This window comes from Macadamia integrifolia, chromosome 7 (genome assembly GCF_013358625.1).
Source record: "Macadamia integrifolia cultivar HAES 741 chromosome 7, SCU_Mint_v3, whole genome shotgun sequence".
In the NCBI taxonomy this organism is placed as follows: domain Eukaryota; kingdom Viridiplantae; phylum Streptophyta; class Magnoliopsida; order Proteales; family Proteaceae; genus Macadamia; species Macadamia integrifolia.
In genome coordinates, this window is record NC_056563.1 from 20734644 (window position 1) to 20754930 (window position 20287).

A 20287-nucleotide genomic window follows, 5' to 3' on the forward strand; every position below is an offset into this window, starting at 1 on the left:
GGTGGACATGTCAACCAAGCTCAGAACTACTGGATTTTTGTAGTCAAAGAAAAACCAAATAACCATGGTAGAATAGTAATGCAAACAGATCTGTAAATTAGAGTTTCAAATCCAGAAACTGGGTATATGAGATCAGAATATAAACCAGATGAAAGGACTAAATCAGATATAGGAATAGGGCCATAAGAGATCATTAATCATGACCAAACATTTATAGAAACAGAAGAAAATAGATTAGGTCTATCGGTTCTGGTTCCTGGTCTATAAGGTCACTACAGAACAAAAATCAAGAAATTTTCAACATCTTAGGATTGTCTGGTTAGGAACAGTTCAAACCAGGGTCGAGTTTCACTTTGGTAGGGAGGAAGGTTCGACCAGATTTTTTTCATAGCTTATGGCTGGAAGTGCTTCAGGGAGCAGGGAACCAATTAATGAAAATTCTTGGCAGAACTGGGGTTTGATGATCAACACTAGAGCACTTGATAAATCTCGGAAGAGAAAAAGAACACTTGAAGAAGAAGATCCTCCTGGGCATCCCATCACAAGAGTCGGCACTTCGATAGCCCCAACCCGACAACTCTCTTCTTCCTCCTTTGGATATGTCTTCAATGCTACATCATAGAATCTAGTGTATTGCTCTGGAGTGACCAATACTGGTCCTGCATAAGCCCCATATCCATAGCCTGAAGAAGCACCTGAAATACGTGGGGTCCATGTCTGGATAAGGCACCAACGTGATCCGAACTAATGCTCATTGAGTATGCTTTTCACCAGAACATCACTGTCACTTGGATTGTGGGAACGCTTACCCTTCTGACTAAGACTTTGGTTGTGGGCGAGCACCATAATCAATATCTTAGGTTGCATGTGTAAATGCTCTATTTTCTGTGAAATGTATCGGTACAATTGTTTGTCCTCCACCACCACAACCATCTTTGGTTTGATCATCATCACTTTCTTGTTGGGTTCTTCTATATGCAACAATTGTCCTTGTCTTCCTAATGAGACCATCATCAGAGCTACTGTCATCCTCTTGTACATCTGATGGTGTTTGAGTTTCATCATCAAGTGGCAAATCTTTATTTATCTCTCTAATGATGTCCTCTATATTCGGATCTAGTGTGGTTTCTCGTTGATCTTTAGACAATTGATCCATCACCAAAACCTTTTGCTGTCCTCAATCTATACCTTAATTGGATCTTCTTCGTCAAGTATGTGGGTGATGGTTGACATCAATTTCATCCCCCGATCTCTCTAGCTCTAAATATTTCATCTTCAGCTTTATGTTGTAGTGCATATAGACTAAATTCTCCAGCTTTTTAAAACTCAGACGATTTCGAGGTTTAGTGTGTATCAACCCGAACATATTCCAATTACGTTCGCAGCTACTTGGGGATGCCGTGCACTATAATATCGAGCCACCAATCAACTGCACATGGATGATTACAATATCCAGTATTTATACATATTACATAATTCTAGTGTCTACTACATAAAAGAACATATTTTACAATTTACAGTTGATTTCCAACCTATCTCCAAAACGAATATTTATAGTGTTACCCATTACATTATTAGTAAAAATATATACATCAGAGTGTTTAGCCCAGCAGAATATATACCCAAAAGGGATTCCTGTGTGGCCTATTCTATTACTCAGAAGTGCTGGCCTCCGAAGGCACAATCATCGCATCCACATTCTGGTTCATGGTCAGTCTCAGTCTCTGGAGCATTGGCTAGAAGGTCCATGGCCATTGCAGCATAATCAGTGCTGGTAGTCGGCAGAATACCAGTTTCGTCATCTAAGGAGAGTAAATAAAGATGGGTGAGCGTGACATGCTTGGTGAGGGGGTGGGGGCATGCAGGCAAGCAAACATAATACAAATGATGTAATGCATGCTCCACACCTTATATGATGCCCATGGATTCATTTAAAGTACACTACTTCCTAGTCCATTACTAAGTTTGCAAAAGTGGTATAGTGCTACGCAACGCAGGTGGTATCGCCTTTCCCAGAATGTCGGGATCCAAGGATACAAGATAGTTGCAGGCAGGAGTCAGCCAATCCCAGAAAGAACCTTGGTCCCCCGGCTAACCCCTAGGTTAGTAAACCCAGGCAGACAAGTGTACAGTACGTCGTACTCCAAAAGTGTACTGCTGATCAGGTAGCCACAGTTTGGGATTAGTCAGAACCTCACCCCCTACTGACAAGGGGTTATAACACTCTGGTGGTGATAATACTAACAAATTTCTACATGATGCAATTTAAATCATCAACCAGTCACACCACAATACCAATAAATGTTGGGCACACAATGGTACCCTGGCTTACCTGTCTTACCTTTTTTTCAGCTTTCTGCTTCACAGAGTCAGTAACAAGGATAATAATATTATGCACATAGCATTATGCATGAGAAACAAGCAAAATTTTAAAATAACATAAACACTCTGTAAAATAATTTGAGGCACCCACTCACCTTGTTTCTCAGACTCTTGTGTGATAGGTTCCCGAATCGGGGTTCCGTCCTCACTGTCAGTTTTGGTTCCTAATGACAATGTTTTTAATAAAATATTTTGTAGTAGGTAATTCTATCCTAGTTTATCCATTTTAGCTACAAACCTCAGTTCCGGGTTCTAATTGGACTTCCTCTGTTATACAATCCCCTATCCCTTAACCTTCTCTTGGTAAGCCTACTTATTAGGGAATTGTTGTTGTGGGCCCCACACTGTGATTCCAGTACAGTCCTTACTCCCTATCGGGGGTAAATTTTTGGAGTTAAATTGATGTTAATAGACCCAACTTATAGGTAGGGCCCACTGTGCTATGAAAATGATCCATCAGCATTCTGTAACCCTAACCGGCAGGTTGGTGGGGCAGAAACTGGCTGGCTGGTTGAACCTGCTGGTTCTTCCTTTACTGCAGAATTCGATTCTGCTAGTGCCCTACTGAATACTGCCTTGGCTGTGTTGGGTTCCAACTCTCTTCCAGTGGTCTGAATTGGGTATGTAGGATTTGAATACCTTGTTTCAGTCTCCTACTGACCCCTTTCTTAGGTCCAATTGGTGGTGTCTGGGATGGTGACTCAATTTTGCAGAATTTCAGGGTTCAGGTAATATTTGGAACAATTCTGTAGAATTAAGTCAATCCTTCATCAATTTCCCATAATTTAAATTAAGTATAACTACCTGTAGACGTGAAAAAGATATTTCAATCCCAAGTGAGCACATAGTAGGATTCAAAGGAGGGAATTCATAGATTAAAATCTGTAATGCATTACTGCCTTAGAAATTTTGTAGAATTTCACCTAACAGCCCTTATTTCAACTCAAATTCCTTAAATTTCCACTAATTTGGTAGAACCATAGGTTATAGGGTTTAGCAGGGATAAATTTCCTGCAAACTGGACCCCAGTATTCCCTCTGAAATTGGGGCTTCTTCTACTGGGCATTAGTCCAACTCACAAGGATTCCCTGGTAATCCCCAATTGAGCCAAAATCTTAAACCCTACTTCTCAATTCAATGAACTCATCAATCTCTACTGTACTAGGTCATTAAACATACCTGAGGCAGTGTTGATCCAGTAAAAACCTTAGGTGAAGTAATTCACTCCTCACTTCTTCTTCTTCCTCCTTCCTTTCCTTCTCTTTCCTTGTTCTCCTTCTCTTTTCTCTCTTCTTCTTACTGTACTTAGCAATAGGAAACGATTTTGAGTGCATAAATCCCCCCTAAAGCTTTCTTATGCTATTTATAGCCCAGCCCAAACAGTCCTAAGGCCCTGTTTGGCTGGAGCCTCTTTAATAACCCAGTAGACATAATTTAGGTTATTATTTTATAACTTAGCTTAGGCATCTCTGCTCTCAGAGGTAAAAGGTAAATTGCTACCCCCAAACATTCCTCTATTTACAAGCAAAAAGGAAGAAATTACATTGTAGAGAAGTGGGCCCCACAAACCAAACCCCAAAATTTCTATATTCTGACAGTCCGGTTGGACCTACCAAATACAGTCGTTTTGGCCCATTGTTTTTGAGGCGCTGGTAAGGTGACGCCTTAGTAACGCCTTGGCGCTGATGCGGTCTAGAGATGGTAAGGCAGTGCTCCGCCTTATGTGAAGTGGCACCTTATGGTTTTTTTTTTTTTTTAACATATTTTAAAATTACTTAATGAAGATTCCAAATATAGATTTTTTATTGGTAGGTGTATGGTTTTGTTAACACTTGAGATGTATGGGATCAACTTTACTCCACCAAAAATAATCAAAACAAACAAAACAAAAACAGGATTCACAAACAGGGTTTGGATTTTGTCAAGGGTTTTAAGAAAGGGCTTTGAGAAGGAATCAAGGAACAAGGAAGAACCACTGATCCAGGCGACCATTTTGCTCCTGCAACGGTGAGCTTGTTCCGGCAACGGTGAGCTTCATTCTTCTTTGACAGGAGTAGAAATATAGTGGATGACCTTAGGGCTTAGGCACTCATTTTGGCATCATAGAGGTAAGTATAATAAATACTTATATTTTTTGTCTTCTTTTCTTTATATTTATAATTTTGTTTCATAATTATGTATTTATATTATATGTTAATATGATTGATGATTGATGATTGATAAAAATGAACTTAGTTTATTCACTTTATTGATTTGTTTTCTTGATGAATATCTTACATTGATATGAATATGAACCTTTAATATTTATTAACATATGAGTAATAGGATTCAACTAGGATTTGAGTCAAATAGATTGGTTTTATAAAAAAATTACACAGGAACGCTTTAGTTGATAAGGCGACGCTTTATGCCCGCCTTATCGCTAAGGCGCTCCGAAAGACCCTCAAACGCCTCCGTCGCCTTACAACCTTAAAAACTATGTTTTGGCCCCATTTGGTCTGTATAACCATCCCCTGTGTCTAGTCTACTGAGAATTGAAATAAATACCTGTTTGCTCATGTTATTTTGGTGAGTCCTCCAATGCTGCTGGCAGACTGGGCATCGACAGGTAGGATCATCCTTTTCCTTGCCTTCGTAGCATTCCACTGCTGCCAACCATGCCAGGGTTGCCTTCCTTTGCTCTGCCTCTTTACGTGTACATAGAGTAGGGGTTAAATCAAAGTACGGTGTTTCAATTTCCCCCCTCATAAAAATTTCGTCCTCGTAATTTGTATGGCGTATTTGGTAGTCCAAACATTTATCGATACTTCTCCTTCATTTCATCCTCCCGTTCCCAGGATGCTTCTTGCTCTGGGTGATTCTTCCATTTTACCTTTACATAAGAGATAATACGATTGCGAAGCCGATGCTCTTTCCTGTCAAAGATTGCTTCAGGTTCTTCATAATTCAGATCACTGTCTAGGTCCAATGATGATGTTGTAGTCAAAATATGTGAAGGATCTGGAACATACTTTTTCAGCATTGACACATAGAAGACATTGTGAAATCTTTCCAACTCTGGGGGTAGTGCTAGTCTATAAGCCATTGGGCCAACCTGATCCAAAATCCCAAAAGGTCCCACATATCTAGGGCTTAATTTCCCCTTTTTGCCAAATCTACTTAATGTAGAACTAGAATCACAAGTGATCATAATCCCAGGCAGGATCTCAAAATTTGGCTTAATAGGGAAGATGACCTCCAATTAAGGTTCGAAATTTTGTTTCGTTTCAGTGTTTTGATGGGTTTAGAAACTGAAATTTCGTTTTGTTTCAGCAAAATTTTGGCCGAAATGGTGTATTTTTTTGTTTTGTTTCGGTTGATTGTTTCGGTGGTCAAACGGCTATATTTTGACATGAAACTTTGTGGGTAACTTATTTTAAGGTTAATAAACATGCTTAGAACATAAAATGCAAAAATATTGTGACATGACATTTTTAGATCTGCACCTTTGTTTGGTAGCAACCGTCGAACTGTTATGAAATTTGGCCTGGTTTTGGAGAAAGAACTTTGCCTTTCCTAAGCTTTGAATGTGTAGATCTTGTAGGAATCCAATGGAAATCAAAATGTGTGATGACGTGACTAATTAGAGGCTTGTTGGAGTGTTTTTCCTTAAAAAATATGCAAATGGAACCGAAACCACATAGACAGGCGAGACAGAGTCGAAATTTTAATCGAAATACCCAAATTTCGATCGAGATATAGTATTTAAACACATGGAATGTACCGAGATGGGCGAGATACCGAAATTTTGACCAAAATTTTGTACAAATGTTATTTCGGGCCTTATTTCGTTTTGGCAAAAAAAAAAAAAAAAAAAAAAAACCAAAATGTTGAAATTTCTAGATTTCGATCCATGCCTCCAATAGGTTTGGTTCTAAGCAAACAAATAAAAGGAAAATAAAAAAAGAAAGAGAATTTGGTGGAGGGTTGAGAAGGGTGGAAGAAGAATTAGGGAATGGGCATCTCACCCCTCAAGTTTAGGCATCTCACCTAGGGCATCTCATCCAGCATAACAACATAAGCCATCTTTTTTTTGTTTAACTCAAATCTCTCTTCTCATTATAATTGATTAACTAAAAGAGGAATCAAATCTTCCTAAGTTATAAAGCTTACTTGCCAAGAGAAAGTAAAGAAATAAAAATAGACACTAATATCTAATATCCTAACAAGTGCTGGCAGCATCTTTCCCAAACCAACTGTCAATATTGGACCCCAAGGTACTGTTCACATGAACATTACTTGCGTGAACAGTAACAGCAGGTTGGCTGATCCGATTGGAGAAAAATAAGGCTGGTTTGATGTATGAAACTGAACCAGACCTGAACCAGAATTGGGCCAGCATTGATTCTCTTTTTGACAGCTTGATCTACATCACTTCTTACACCTTTGACTGGTGAAATTTTTAGAATAACCTCATCTCCCACATCAAACTCCAGAGGTTTTCTTCTATTATCTGCATAGCTCTTTTGCCTAGATTGAGCTGTCTTGATCCTTTCTCTAATCATATCTATCTTTGCATAGGTAGTTTGTATCAATTTTGGCCCCAAAATTCTTCTTTCTCCAACTTCATTCCAATACAAAGGGAGTTCTGCATTTCTTCTCATACAATGCTTCGAAAGGTGCCATACCAGTAGTTGCTTGGTAACTGTTATTGTATGCAAATTCAATTAATGGCACATGCTCATCCCAGCTGTAATGCATATCTAAGCCACAGACCCTCAACATATCTTCCAAGATTTGAATAGTTCTTTCTGATAGACCATCAGTCTGTGGATGAAAAGCTGTGCTAAAAGTTAGCTTAGTACCCATTGCTTTCTGCACACATTCCTCAAATTTAGAAGTAAATCGGGAATCACGATCAGAGACTATGCTGACAGGTACTCCATGGTATCTCACAATATTTTCAATATGTAGTTGTGTTACTTTCTCCATTGAATGAGACATCTTCATTGGGATGAAATGTGCTACCTTTGTCAGTTTATCAATAATCACCCAAACAATATCATTGCCTTTCTTGGTTCTTGTAGCCCAGTCACAAAATCCATAGTGATATGTTTCCATTTCCATTTTGGTACTGGAAAAGGCTGTAGCAACTCATGGGGTCTTTACCTCACTGCCTTGACCATTTGACAGTTCATACATTTATCCACATGTTCTGCTATATCATTCTTCATATCATGCCACTAATATAATTTCTTTAAATCCTTATACATTGTTGTGCTTCCAGGATGCAAAGAATAGGGAGTGCTATAAACTTCATTCAATATCAATTCTATTAGTTTCTTTTCCCTTTGGAATGCATATCCTATTCCTAAACCACAAAACTCCATTCTTCAATGAAAAATCAGAATTCTTCTACCTTCCAGTATTGATAGCATTTATTGTTTTTCTCAACACATCATCTGAAGGTTGGGCTTCCTTGATCCTTTCAAACAATGAAGGTTCTATTGTGAGTGTAGCAAGTGTCATCTCATCAGATACGCCTACTTCTGTTATGACCTCTAGGTTAAATCTCCTTGCCTCTTCTATCAACATTTGATTAATGGTGAGGGCAGCAAGGGTGGTAGTCTTATGCTTCCTACTTAATGCATCTGTCACCACATTGGATTTTCCTGGATGATAATGGATTGTACAATCATAATCCTTTAACAATTCTAACCATCTCGTCTGCCTCATGTTCAATTCCTTCTGGGTGGAGATATTTGAGACTTTTATGGTCACTATAGATTTCACATTTTTCTCCATAGAGATAGTGACGCCAAATTTTCAATGCAAAAATAACAACTGCCAACTCCAGATCATATGTAGGGTAATTCTTTTCATAATCTCTTAATTGTTTGGAAGCATATGCAACTACTCTTCCATTTTGCATTAACACACAGCCCAATCCTTGTTTGGATGCATCATTGTACGCAACCATACTCGAGGTACCATTTGGAATAGCAAGTACCGGAGCTGTTACTAGCCAGTTCTTCAACTCCTGGAAACTTTTCTCACTCTTCTGTCCTTGCAAATTTGACTCATTTTCTGGTCAACTGAGTCATTGGAGTAGAAATCCAGGCAAAATTTCAATAAATCTCCGATAGTAACCTGCCAAACCCAGAAAACTTTGGATCTCACTAACATTCTTTGGTGACTCCCAATCTAATACTGCCTTACCTTTCTAGGTCCACTTCAATACCTCTTGCAGATACAATATGCCTTAAGAAGTTCACCTTTTATAGCCAAAAGTCTTTACTGAATTTGGCATACAACTGCTTCTCCCTCAATCTCTACAACACAAACCTCAAATGATTTGAATGGTCATCTCTACTTCTAGAATAAATCAAAATATCATTTATGAACATAATGACATACTGGTTTGATTTTCAATAAATCTCCGATAGTAACCTGCTAAACCCAGGAAACTTCGGATCTCACTGGCATTCTTTGGTGACTCCCAATCCAATACTGCGTTGACCTTTCTAGGGTCCACTTCAATACCTCTTGCAGATACAATATGCCCTAAGAAGTTCACCTGTGATAGCCAAAATTCACATCTACTGAATTTGTCATACAACTGCTTCTCCCTCAATCTCTGCAACACAGACCTCAAATGATTTGCATGGTCTTCTCTACTTCTGGAATAAATCAAAATATCATCTATGAACATAATGACATACTGAACCAACATGTCATGAAATACCCTGTTCATCAATCTCATAAAAGCTACTGGCGCATTGGTTAGTCCAAATGGCATAACCATAATTGGCCATACCTAGTCCTGAAAGCTGTCTTCTGTATATCATTCTCCTTGATCTTCAACTGATGATATCCAGATCTTAAATCAATCTTGTATAATGTAATAGCACGTTGTAATTGATAAAAAAGATCATCAATGCGGGGTAGAGGATGTCGGATCTTGATAGTCAACTTGTTCAATTCCTGATAATCTATACACATCCTCATACTACCATCTTTCTTTTTCACAAATAGATCTGGGGCTCCCCAAGGTGATACACTGGGTTTAATGAAACCCTTTTTCAGTAAATCCTGCAACTGCTCTTTCAATTCCTTCAACTCTTCAGGTACCATCCTGTATTTGCTTTAGATACAGGTGCTACCCTGGTACCAAATCAATACAGAATTCAGTCTCCCTATTTGGAGGCACATTGCACAAATCCTCAGGGAATACATCAGGAAATTCCTTCACCACTTCCAACTCTTCCAGTGTTGCAGTCTTCTTAGTAGTATCCTTGACACATGCTAAATAAGCTTCACAGCCTGCCTGAAGCAATTTCTGAACTTGCATGGCCGAGATCAGTAACTTCTTGGCCATACGAACCATGTGCCCCTTAAATATAAAATCCTCTCCATCCCGAGGTCTGAATAATATCTTCTTTTTTGTACAGAGCACACAAGCCCTATATGCTGACAGCCAGTCCATACTCAGTATCACATCAAAGTCCTTCATGTCTATTAGTATCAAATGTGCTATCATATCTCGACCACATATTTGAATTGGGTAGGGGTTCAAACACATCTTTTAAATCCACTATGCATCCAGTAGGTGTACTAACCATCAACTTATGTGTTAAATTTTTCGGTTCAATCCTTAATCTTGTAGCAAATCAAGAGGACACAAAAGAGTGAGATGCACCAGAATCAAACAGTACATGTGTAGGTATCATAGAGATCAATAGTGTACCTGTTACAACCCCAGGAGCAGTTTCGGCTTCCTCAGCTGACAATGTAAAACACTTTCCCTGGTATTGGTGGCTTCCTTGTTGCTGATGATGAGGTCACATAGGGCTCTCCTGGTTTCCTTTGAGGACAAAACCTTGTAAAATGGCCCAGTTGCTGATGTATATAGCACCTTACGGTTGCAGGTTGGGTGGTGATGGCTGCTGTTCGAGGCTGAGTAGACACTTGGCTTGTTTTAGTCTTCCCAAGTACAAAGTAGAAGTGGTCCCCTTCATTGGCCTTCCAAATTGTCTTCCTGAACCCACTGTCTTTGCTTTTCTTGTTGCCTGGATCTGGTAGTTTTCCCTCTGCTTATCTTCAATTGATTTGGTAATCTGAACTACCTCAACATACGTCTGGAACCGGTGTGCAATCAATAGAGCTCCAATACTGGCTGATGTGGCAGTGCTATGATGGATCGACCCAAATCCGCTTTAGAACGCGGACTAAGAACCAGATCCAATTTGGTATCAAAGTTACTGATTTGGGTCCAAGGTTATTAGAATATTTTAGGATTTTATTTTATTTGTAATCTTTTATTTTTAGGTAGTTTCTAGATAGGTAAGAAGTTTCCAATTTGAGTCCTTTGTTTCTAATTCTATTAGTCTAGATTTTAGGAGATTTTAATTTTATTTTAGTCTCAGACTTAAATTAGGAAGCTTTAATTTTATTTTATTATAAATTAGGAATGTAACCCAAGTTATGGGATGATTGATGGAAGAAGAATGAATTGAGTTGAGAAATGCCTACGTGGCTGCCTCCCTGCCCCCCTGCCCCCCTTTTCCTTCTTTGAGATCTCTTCCTCCCCCCTTCTCCTTTCCTAGTTTTCCAGTGAGACAATCCCCCCTTTCTTCTTCTTCCATGTGATCTCTCTTTCTCTCCTCCTCTGCGAGAAGCCCCTCCCCCCTTCTGCTGTGCGATAACTCTATCTGTGATGGAGGGCCAGTACAGAAGGGGAAGAAATCCCTAAGAGAACTCAAAGTTGCAAGGGAGAAGAGAAGATATCGCAAAAGGGGGAGGGGGAAGGGGGAGGGGGAGGGGGAGGGGGAGGAGGTCACACGACCTAGTCTTGCACCATACCCGGCACCAAAACATTCAGTTCAATTCATTCTCCAAAATCTCTCTAATAACTTGGGTTACATGCCTTTATATAATAAACTGAAATTAATACTTGCCTAATTAAAATCTAAAATTAAATTAGCAACTCCTAATTACTTCCCAAGTTCTAAGTAATGAAATTAGAAACAGAATAAAACTAAAATTGGTAACTCCCTAATTGACTAACAACTACCCAAAATAAAAGATTACATTTCTTCCCAAATTAAAAAAACTCATTATTTCCTAAATAAAGTAAATCCTAAAATATCCTATTAATCCCAAAAATCCAAGCGGATTTGGTTCATCTCGGTTGAGGTTGCCCAAAAGGTCAACCCGGTTTAGCCTCTTTAGCCTCAATTCTGCATCAACTCCCCTGATGTTGAGAAAAGCTAGTCCACGAGTTTTAAAAAATGATAACAATTAAAACTCATGAATGGGGGTGAATTGCTCGTCGTTTGCATAGCGACCAAAATCCTTGATGTGAAGCTTTGGAGGTGCATTCAAGTCGGGAAAATCATGGGGAAGAACAAATTCATGATGGTGAACAACTGACATTGCATTGATGTCCTTCATTACTCGATTCACAATTTTCTTACTTTCTGTTGTCCTCAGCTGCTCCACTATAGGACAGTCTTCCACTTGTGTTGATGCATCTGGTTCGTTTTGTGGTTGTACTAGGGGTATCATTTTTTTTTACTCAACCAATCCATGAAGATTAAATTTTTTATGCATGTAGTAAGCTTGGAGGGTGCACATATTGTTGTCACGATCAATGATGCCGTCCTGTTGTTCTAACCACTCTCTACCCAATTTAATGGTGCATTGAGGAGAGTTAAACCCTTCACAGAAAGCACCATCATAATAGTGAGAAAAAGGAAATTCAACGAATACATCACCTCTGACTAAAAAATGATCTGATTGGTCTTTGACAACATATCCACCACAGATCATGAGACAAAATGGTCGTGTTGACTCTCATCAATCAATAAACGAGTAGGTTTTCCATTTGGCAGTCGCACTCTGGATTTGAACACAAAAGGTTCCATGACAAAAATAAAAGGTCCAAATAAAATGATGGGCAAAATGGTAAATATATGGAAATCCTTTAGTGAATGGCGCACTTGTAAATATGGGAGAAACTTGACAACTGGTTTAGAAAGATAGGACTAAAGATAATAAGGTGGGATGTGAGGGGTAAAAGGGGAATAGGGGAGGTTCTCTTTTCTCTACCTCTTCTCGACTTCTCTTCGACTTCGTCCTTTTTTTTTTTCACTGCTTCTCTCTTCTCGTCTCGTCTCGTCTCGTCTCGTCTTGTCTCGTCTCCTCTCTTCTCCTGTTTCTCTTTTTCTTTTCGTTGCTGCTGGTGGAAGTGCAGGGGCAATAGAGGAATAGAGGGTTAAATTATTAAATGGGAAGAGGGTTCATCTTCAACCTCTAACCTGTGATGCAAGCAACAGAGAAGAACTTGCGGTGAAGGGGATTTAATCGACTGAAGCTTAAAAGGGTCTGAAATTCTGGACTTCAAAAACTTCACTCATAAACCTTGTTTACCCACTGGTAGTATAGGTAATCACCTCTCCTGAAGACCAAGCACAACTCCTGCAAGTTTTTTGGCTGTAGACAGAGAACATACCTGTAACTCAGGTTAGAAGTCCCAGTTCAGAGAATTAATGGATCTAAGATTTGGCAACCTGGGTCGCCCTTGGGTATTGGCTCAGTTCCTAAAATCTGAGATGGAAAGGTGAAGAATCAAGGGAGATCGATGCCTCTCTTGTTGGACTGCTAAAGTTGCAGGAACAGAGAAGAAGAAGAAATAAAGAAGAGAGAGATTTCAGAGGGGAAGAAAGAGAGAGAATTCACACAGGGGGAAGGTTATTGTGGAAGGTGGAAGGGGGTTGCGTTTCAGTAGAGTCGAAGGGATTTTTTTTTTTTTTTTGGAACTCAGTTCTCAGCGGAACTAGACATGCTGAAGGGAAGAAGAGATGGATGGGGAGAAGATGGGAAGGAAAAAAGAATGAAGGAAGGATCCTTTGGCTCTGATACCACTTGATGGAGGGCCGGTAGAGAAAGGGAAGAAATCTTTGAGAGAACTCAGAGTTGCAGGGGAGAAAAGAAGATATAGCAAAAGGGGGGGGGGGGAGGAGGTCACATGACCTAGTCTTGCACCATACCCGGCACCAAAACATTCAATTCAATTCATTCTCCAAAATCTCTCTAATAACTTGGGTTACATGCCTTTATATAATAAACTGAAATTAATACTTGCCTCATTAAAATCTAAAATTAAATTAACAACTCCTAATTACTTCATAAGTTCTAACTAATGAAATTAGAAGCAAAATAAAACTCAAATTGGTAACTCTCTAATTGACTAACAACTACCCAAAATAAAAGATTACATATCTTCCCAAATAAAATAACTCATTATTTCCTACATAAAGTAAATCCTAAAATATCCTACTAATCCCAAAAATCCAATTGGATCCGGTTCATCTCGGTTGAGATTGTCCAAAAGGTCAACCTGGTTCAGCCTCAATTTTGCATCACCCTGCCCCCTTCTTCTCTTTCTTCAACTTTATTATCTTCTGGTTTTCTTTCCATACCTTGTTCTGAGCGATATTACCAGATCCAAAATAAAGCTTTGTTGAAACCTTATTTCCAACAGATTGACCCTGAGATTTGGATTGAAGGAAGCTTGGCTCTAGACGAATCAAACCCTTGAGCCCTTAGACTGAAACCCTTCCTAGTGGTGAGGAACAAGAAATGCAGCAGGTCTGAAACCCCAACTAACGCCAGATTTGTTTTAGCATCAACTTGGTCGAATAACACTCGGAGTTTGGACGTGTGTTCAGCTGACCTTAAGAGACCTGGAGATTACGAAGCTTTACCCCAAATTTCAGATCAGAAGAAGCCCTGCTTGCTGAGATTTTTCCCCTAGAACCAGTGGCTCTGATTTCTGTCCAGAGGTTGAAGACAACCTCACAATCATGACTCAACCCCTTTGTATTCTTCAATCCAATTTTAGCCTTCCCTTCTTCCTATATTATCCTCTATCCCTTACCTTAAGTCCCACTCCCATATTACCCCTCTCACCATACGATCCATCTTTCTCTTATTCTTTTAGTTTCCCATATTAATGACCCTCTCTTTCTCCTCTTTATTACAGCGTGCCATTGAATCTCTCTCCTTCCTAGTTTACCCCTAGCAAATAAATCTAGACCCTTCCATAACCTTTGTCCTTTAGTTATCTTTAGTTCCAATTCTGACCTTGGACAATAAATCAAATTCCCATTTGTGCCCACACTTCTAAACCGACCCATTTAAACATTAGGAATTTCTGGTCATTTACAAAAGTGCCATTCCACCCCTTTGAACATCAATATAGTTACTTATTTCCCACCTAATCTTAGACCTGAATTTGTCTTGAGTTGCCTAAGTCTTAAGTGGGCCCACAGCCATCCAAGGTTGGGTTTTCGGGCCCCGCATTATTTGATATCAGAGGAAAGTACTACTGGTATTCCAATACTGATTTAGGTCCTTGCACCAGTGCCATAAACTCTTCTTCCTTCCTATCTCTGACACTTATGGGAAAGTAGTTTCCATAAAAGACTTCCACAAATTGTTCCCAAGTAGGGTGTGGATGCGCTGCTAACAATATAGGCCTAATAGCCTTCCACCATGCATGGGCTTCATTTTGTAACTGATAACTTGCGCACAATATCTTCTACTCATCCGTACAGTCTAGAACTCTAAATGCCTTTACTCTCTCAATCCATTTAGCATAAGCCAATGGATCATGTGTCACACCACTGGAATATGGAGGCCGATACTTTTGGAATTTCTCCATTAATTTACTGGTATTGGTCCACACCAGAACTATTGGTGGAGTTTCTGGAGTTTGTTGCCATGTAAGTGTTCCCAGTGCTGGAGCTGCTTGAGATTCAAAACTATTGGTTACTAACTGTTTGAGTAGTAACCAAGGTTCGAAATCTCATTTCATTTCGGTGTTTTGGTGGATTCAGAATCACCAACTCAGCGAGTTGGTGTATATATTTATTGACTCGATTGACTGTTTCAGTGGTCAAACGACCATATTTTGACCTGGAACTTGGTGGGTAGCTTGTTTTAAGGTTAATAAACATGCTTAAAACATAAATTTGCAAAAAAATTAGAACATGACATTGTTTTAGAGTTACACCCTTGTTTGGCAGTAACCGTCGAACTGTTCTGGAGATTTTACCTGCTTCATTGCTGGAACAAGATATAATATGATACTAAAACAAATAAATAATGCATCTAAGCCATGATCAAAACATACATCAGCTATAATTAACTAATATTTAGACTACTAGAGTAATATACTGTGCAACTCCTTAATTCACAAGTCCCCAACTAAAGTCATCCATTGAGCACATTAGTTACACAACAGTACAACAATAATCATAATGACTATCTACTGGAAAGAACTATGACGGCCTGGCTGGATTCCATGCCCAATAGGATGGAGTTGACGTGTATTTTCCTTTGACTGCACCACAAATGCATGCCACGTCATAGTCTGAGAGAAGAATCAAACTTAGTCCTCCACAGCTGCCAAAAAGACTGAGTCTACATACTGAAGGTAACCTATCCAAGGGTATGTATCACCACCATCGTATGAAGAAGAAGAACCTGCCATTGAGCTACTATCAACTGATGGTTCCGGCAACATGTACGGGTTGGCTGGGTATGAGAATAAACTGTCCACAAAGCCACCACCATGGGACTGGGTCTGGGAGCCATAGTTAGTAGACTCATTACCAGGAATGGATGAACCAGATGTATGCCCCATCCCAGTGAATTGACCATAAGGTCCATGATACTTCGACCAAGTGCTCTCTCCAGTAAATGATGGGGCATGCCATTGCCCACTCCCTTTACTCTCACTATGAGGATGACTGTCCCCTCCACTCAAACTCATTCCGCTAATAGAAGTAGATAGACTATCAACGTCCATATAATCTCGCTGTCCATATCCACTGAATCGGCGACGAGGTCCTTTAGTGGAACTTGAACTCCTCCCTCCACCTGATGGATGTGCATTGTGATCAGTATCTTGTGTGGCATACTCAAATTGACTCTCCCCAATGAATCGCACCGGCTCTGGCTCGGCCTGCTCATACTGCTCTCAAACTCCTTCAAATCTATCACCACCCCCTCCCTCATCACCATCATTCTACCAATAGAAGTAGATAGACTATCAACGTCCATACAATCTCGTTGCCCATCTCCACTGAATCGGCGACAAGGCACTCTAGTGTAACCTGAACTCTCCCTCCACCTGATGGACATGCACCGTGATCAGTATCTTGTGTGGCATACTCAAATTGACTCTCCCCAGTGAATCGCACTGGCCCGGCTAGGCCTGCTCATACTACTCTCGAACTCCTTCAAATCTATCATCACCCCTCCCCCATCACCATCATCATCGTCATCACCATCACCATCCTCATCATTACGTAGTGCACCAACATATGTTTGTGTCTGTTTCTGGGTGTGGGTACGATCACCTGATGAAATGGACCAATCATCTTCATCTGAATCAACCCTACCAGGTGCAGGCTCGAATGGTCGAGGGGTCTGTGAATGTATCCTTCCCTCAGTAGCCATATAATCAACATCGACCGCCATCTCTCGCACTAGATATAGGTTCGGCCTACCTCCTGGATGATCCATCAACGGTCGCCTTTATCCCTCACCCAGTCTACTAGAGGATCCTCTTCATCTGAGTCAATCTAGAAAATATCAGCTAGCTCGATCTAGCCCCTATCATTCTCCATACCCTTGCGTATGTGCTACATCCTCAGTCTTATATTATAGTGCACATACACCAAGTCAGAGAGACGTTGTGAACCCAATCGGTTCCGCCTTTTCGAGTGGATGAGTGAAAATGTACTCCAATTTCTCTCAGAACTAGATGCAAAACATCTTCCTCAATTCCGGTGCCAAGCCCTTATACAACACCCACCATTCAGCTGCATTACAAGTTACAAGTGTAAAAGATAATTTTTGTTTCAAAACACTTGACACTTGTATAAAAGTAACATACTAAAATTTAGATTTCATACCAGCATCAGTACTCGTATGACCTGCGAATGCGGCAGGAGCTTCGAAGCTGCCTAATGCATCCTTGAATTCTTTCGTCTATAACAAATTTACAAATAGGACCCTAGTTAACAACCATTGTACTGAAATTTAGATTCCTATAGTACTACAAAACTCACCTCGGTATTGGCTTTGGCTTGTAGATTGGGGTTTGGTTGCAACATGGCAACCACCTACTTCACTGCTTCCAGAAGATCCGGATTCAATGCAAGTCTATGGATGTACTAATAGTTGGGATTTAAATAGTATATTGAAATTTGACAAAACATATTATTGTCAATATTAACATTAATGCATTTTTATATCACATAAGAGAATGTCTTCAGCTTTGGTTACCAGCCTTTTGCAATGGATGCTTGAGCTGGCGCTCCCAATGTTCTTCTATTATTTCCACAAATATCTTGCTTTCACGTGGGTTGGTAGCATAGACATGTTCTTTCATCATTGCAACAACAACATATAGGCTTAGCAAGGTGGGTTTGAAAGCAGAATCCACCATCTTTAACACGATAACAATTGGTGCCAAGATTTTCACCACTTTACCCAATTGTGTCCAAAGCTCCTCTGATGAAATGGTTGCCTGTGCCTCCATACCACCAGGTGATCCTGCTTCCCTCCAACCAAACCGCTCCTTATATGCGAACATAGATCGAAGGCCATCTTTCTTGGATTCAAAACTCCGGAGTGCAATATAGTTGGTAGCAAATATTGTGAGACCGGGCTTGACTAAGTCCCCCCCCCCCCACTTCTCCCTCATTAGGTTCAATGAAAACCCATAATTATAGACAAATGTGCTCACTTGCCTTGCCCTATCAACCATAGTCTTCATAATTTTCAATTTCCCCATGTCCTTCAACATCAGGTCAAAGCAGTGTGCTGCACAAGAAGTCCAAAAGAGTTGGAATCTGTTGTTGTTCATCATCTTTTGTTCGGCCTTCTTGTAGTTGCTTCCGTTGTCAGCCACAATCTGAACGACATTCTGTATTCCAACTTCTTCCACAACCTCCTTCAAAAGCTTGTAAATGTAGTTTGCACCCTTTCTTTCCTTGAATGCATCAACAAACTTCAGGAAATTGGTTTTACCATCACAATAAACCATAAATTGATGATGGATTTTCTCATGGGCATGGTGACCCTATAGCTCTCCCACAAAACCTTTAACTCATCGATATATGCTTTCAATTCTCTTCTCCTGCTGCAAATAAACATTCATCACCTCATATGCAGTGGGGCTCTTTATCCTAGATCCGGCCTAAGCTACAACATCAAGCATCGGTTGGTTAGAAGGACTTATAATGGCATTTGCTGGGATGCTATGAAACAACATCCACTTAGACATAGCCTCCCCAACATAAGCCTTCATGTTAGTCCACATCCACTTTATCTCATGCTACTTACTACCCTTTTTCCTATACGCACAAGGATCTTGTTGTAGAACGGGGTTACATAAGGTGGTACCACTGGAGGTGGAGGTGGAGGTGGAGGTGGGGTGCTTTTGTACTTTGTGATCTCCTAAATGGCAAAGGAGGCTGTGAAGATCCACTACCTCCTGCTTTAGTTGAACCACCTCCTCCTCTAGCCTGTCTACGTCTTTCCTCCTCACGAAGACTTTGTCAGCTCAATGCTTGCACCTGCCGCCAATTTCTAGCCTCTTGCTCAGTTTGTATGTAAGCAGGCACATATACTGGGTCATCACTGTTATCATCACTATAATCATCATACTGATGCATGGGAGCATGTAGTGCCTCCTCAAATTCTATCCTCGCTTTATCCTTCGTCGCTTTCCTCTTATTCCCTCCCTTCATGTCTGCAGCTATGGCCTTAGCAATATGATCAGGCACTTCCCTGCATTTTGTTTCATCTGAGCAGTTCCCAACCAAATGTTGTTTAAGTCTTGTGACCCCACCACCCATAAACTTCTTGTGATAGTAGTTGCACACTGTTTTCCTCTTATCGCCATCAATAGGCACTCCGTGTCTCCATGCAATCTCTCCACTCTCACGACTACTATCACGTCTCCCACCTCCTCTCCCTCTCCCTCTCCTCCCGCCTTCCTCGCTACCTCCTCTGTTAGCCATTTTATATCACCCTAATGCTGATGCATAGAAAAATGAATGTCATTATTAACTTACAAGTATATGGTAGCTGATTATATTTTTTTCTTACATAAAATTATTTTTTAATCAATTTTAGAAAAATTTTTAATGACATAACAACAAAATCAAATATGGCATAACATAACAAGCATTATGTATGCTTCAAAACACTTAATATTAATCTCCTATTTTTCTTTTATTTTTAAAATCAAAACAGAATATTTTTCCCTATTTTTAAAACTATTTTTCAATTATAAATATATTTTTCTAATTTTTCAAAAATTAAAATAAATAATTACCTGATGGAAAAAAATTTCACTCCGATAGAGTCGTAGAACAGTCAATGGTGAGTAACATATATATAGTTGACTTCCATCAAAAGTATATTTACCATAAAAAGTAACAATTTATGTTAATAGAAAATGAATATTTAAATAGAAAAAAAAATTATGTACAAAAAAATAATTTCGACTCCGTGAGGTCATAGATTGGCCTCTAGTGTCTAACATATAAAAACTCTAGAAGAATCCAACATGTATTTATGTACTATTTAAAAAAAATGGTTTTGGGGAAAGAACTTTACCTTTCCTGAGCTTGGAATGTGTGGATCTTGTTGTAGGAGTGATTTGGAAGTCAAAATGTTTGATGATGTGGCTATTTAAGGCCAATAGGAGTGATTTGTGGTCAAAATTGCAAATGGAACTGAGATATCACCAAGACCAACGAGACAGAGTCGAATTTGTATTTATAAGGCATGCATAGTAACGTTTCGGTATCTCGCCGAGACGATACTGAAATCTCAGCCG

The 20287-nt window shown here is 39.7% G+C and overlaps 1 protein-coding gene across 1 annotated transcript; it reads right to left on the minus strand.

Annotated features, from left to right (window-relative positions):
• Positions 1-5179: 5179 nt before the first annotated feature.
• Positions 5180-6926, minus strand: LOC122084813. Its single transcript, XM_042653239.1, has 2 exons — positions 6741-6926; positions 5180-5476 (listed from the first exon to the last, which is right to left on the minus strand). The coding sequence occupies exons 1-2, from the start codon at positions 6924-6926 to the stop codon at positions 5180-5182; spliced, it is 483 nt and encodes a 160-aa protein (XP_042509173.1).
• Between the last annotated feature and the right edge of the window lie 13361 nt (positions 6927-20287).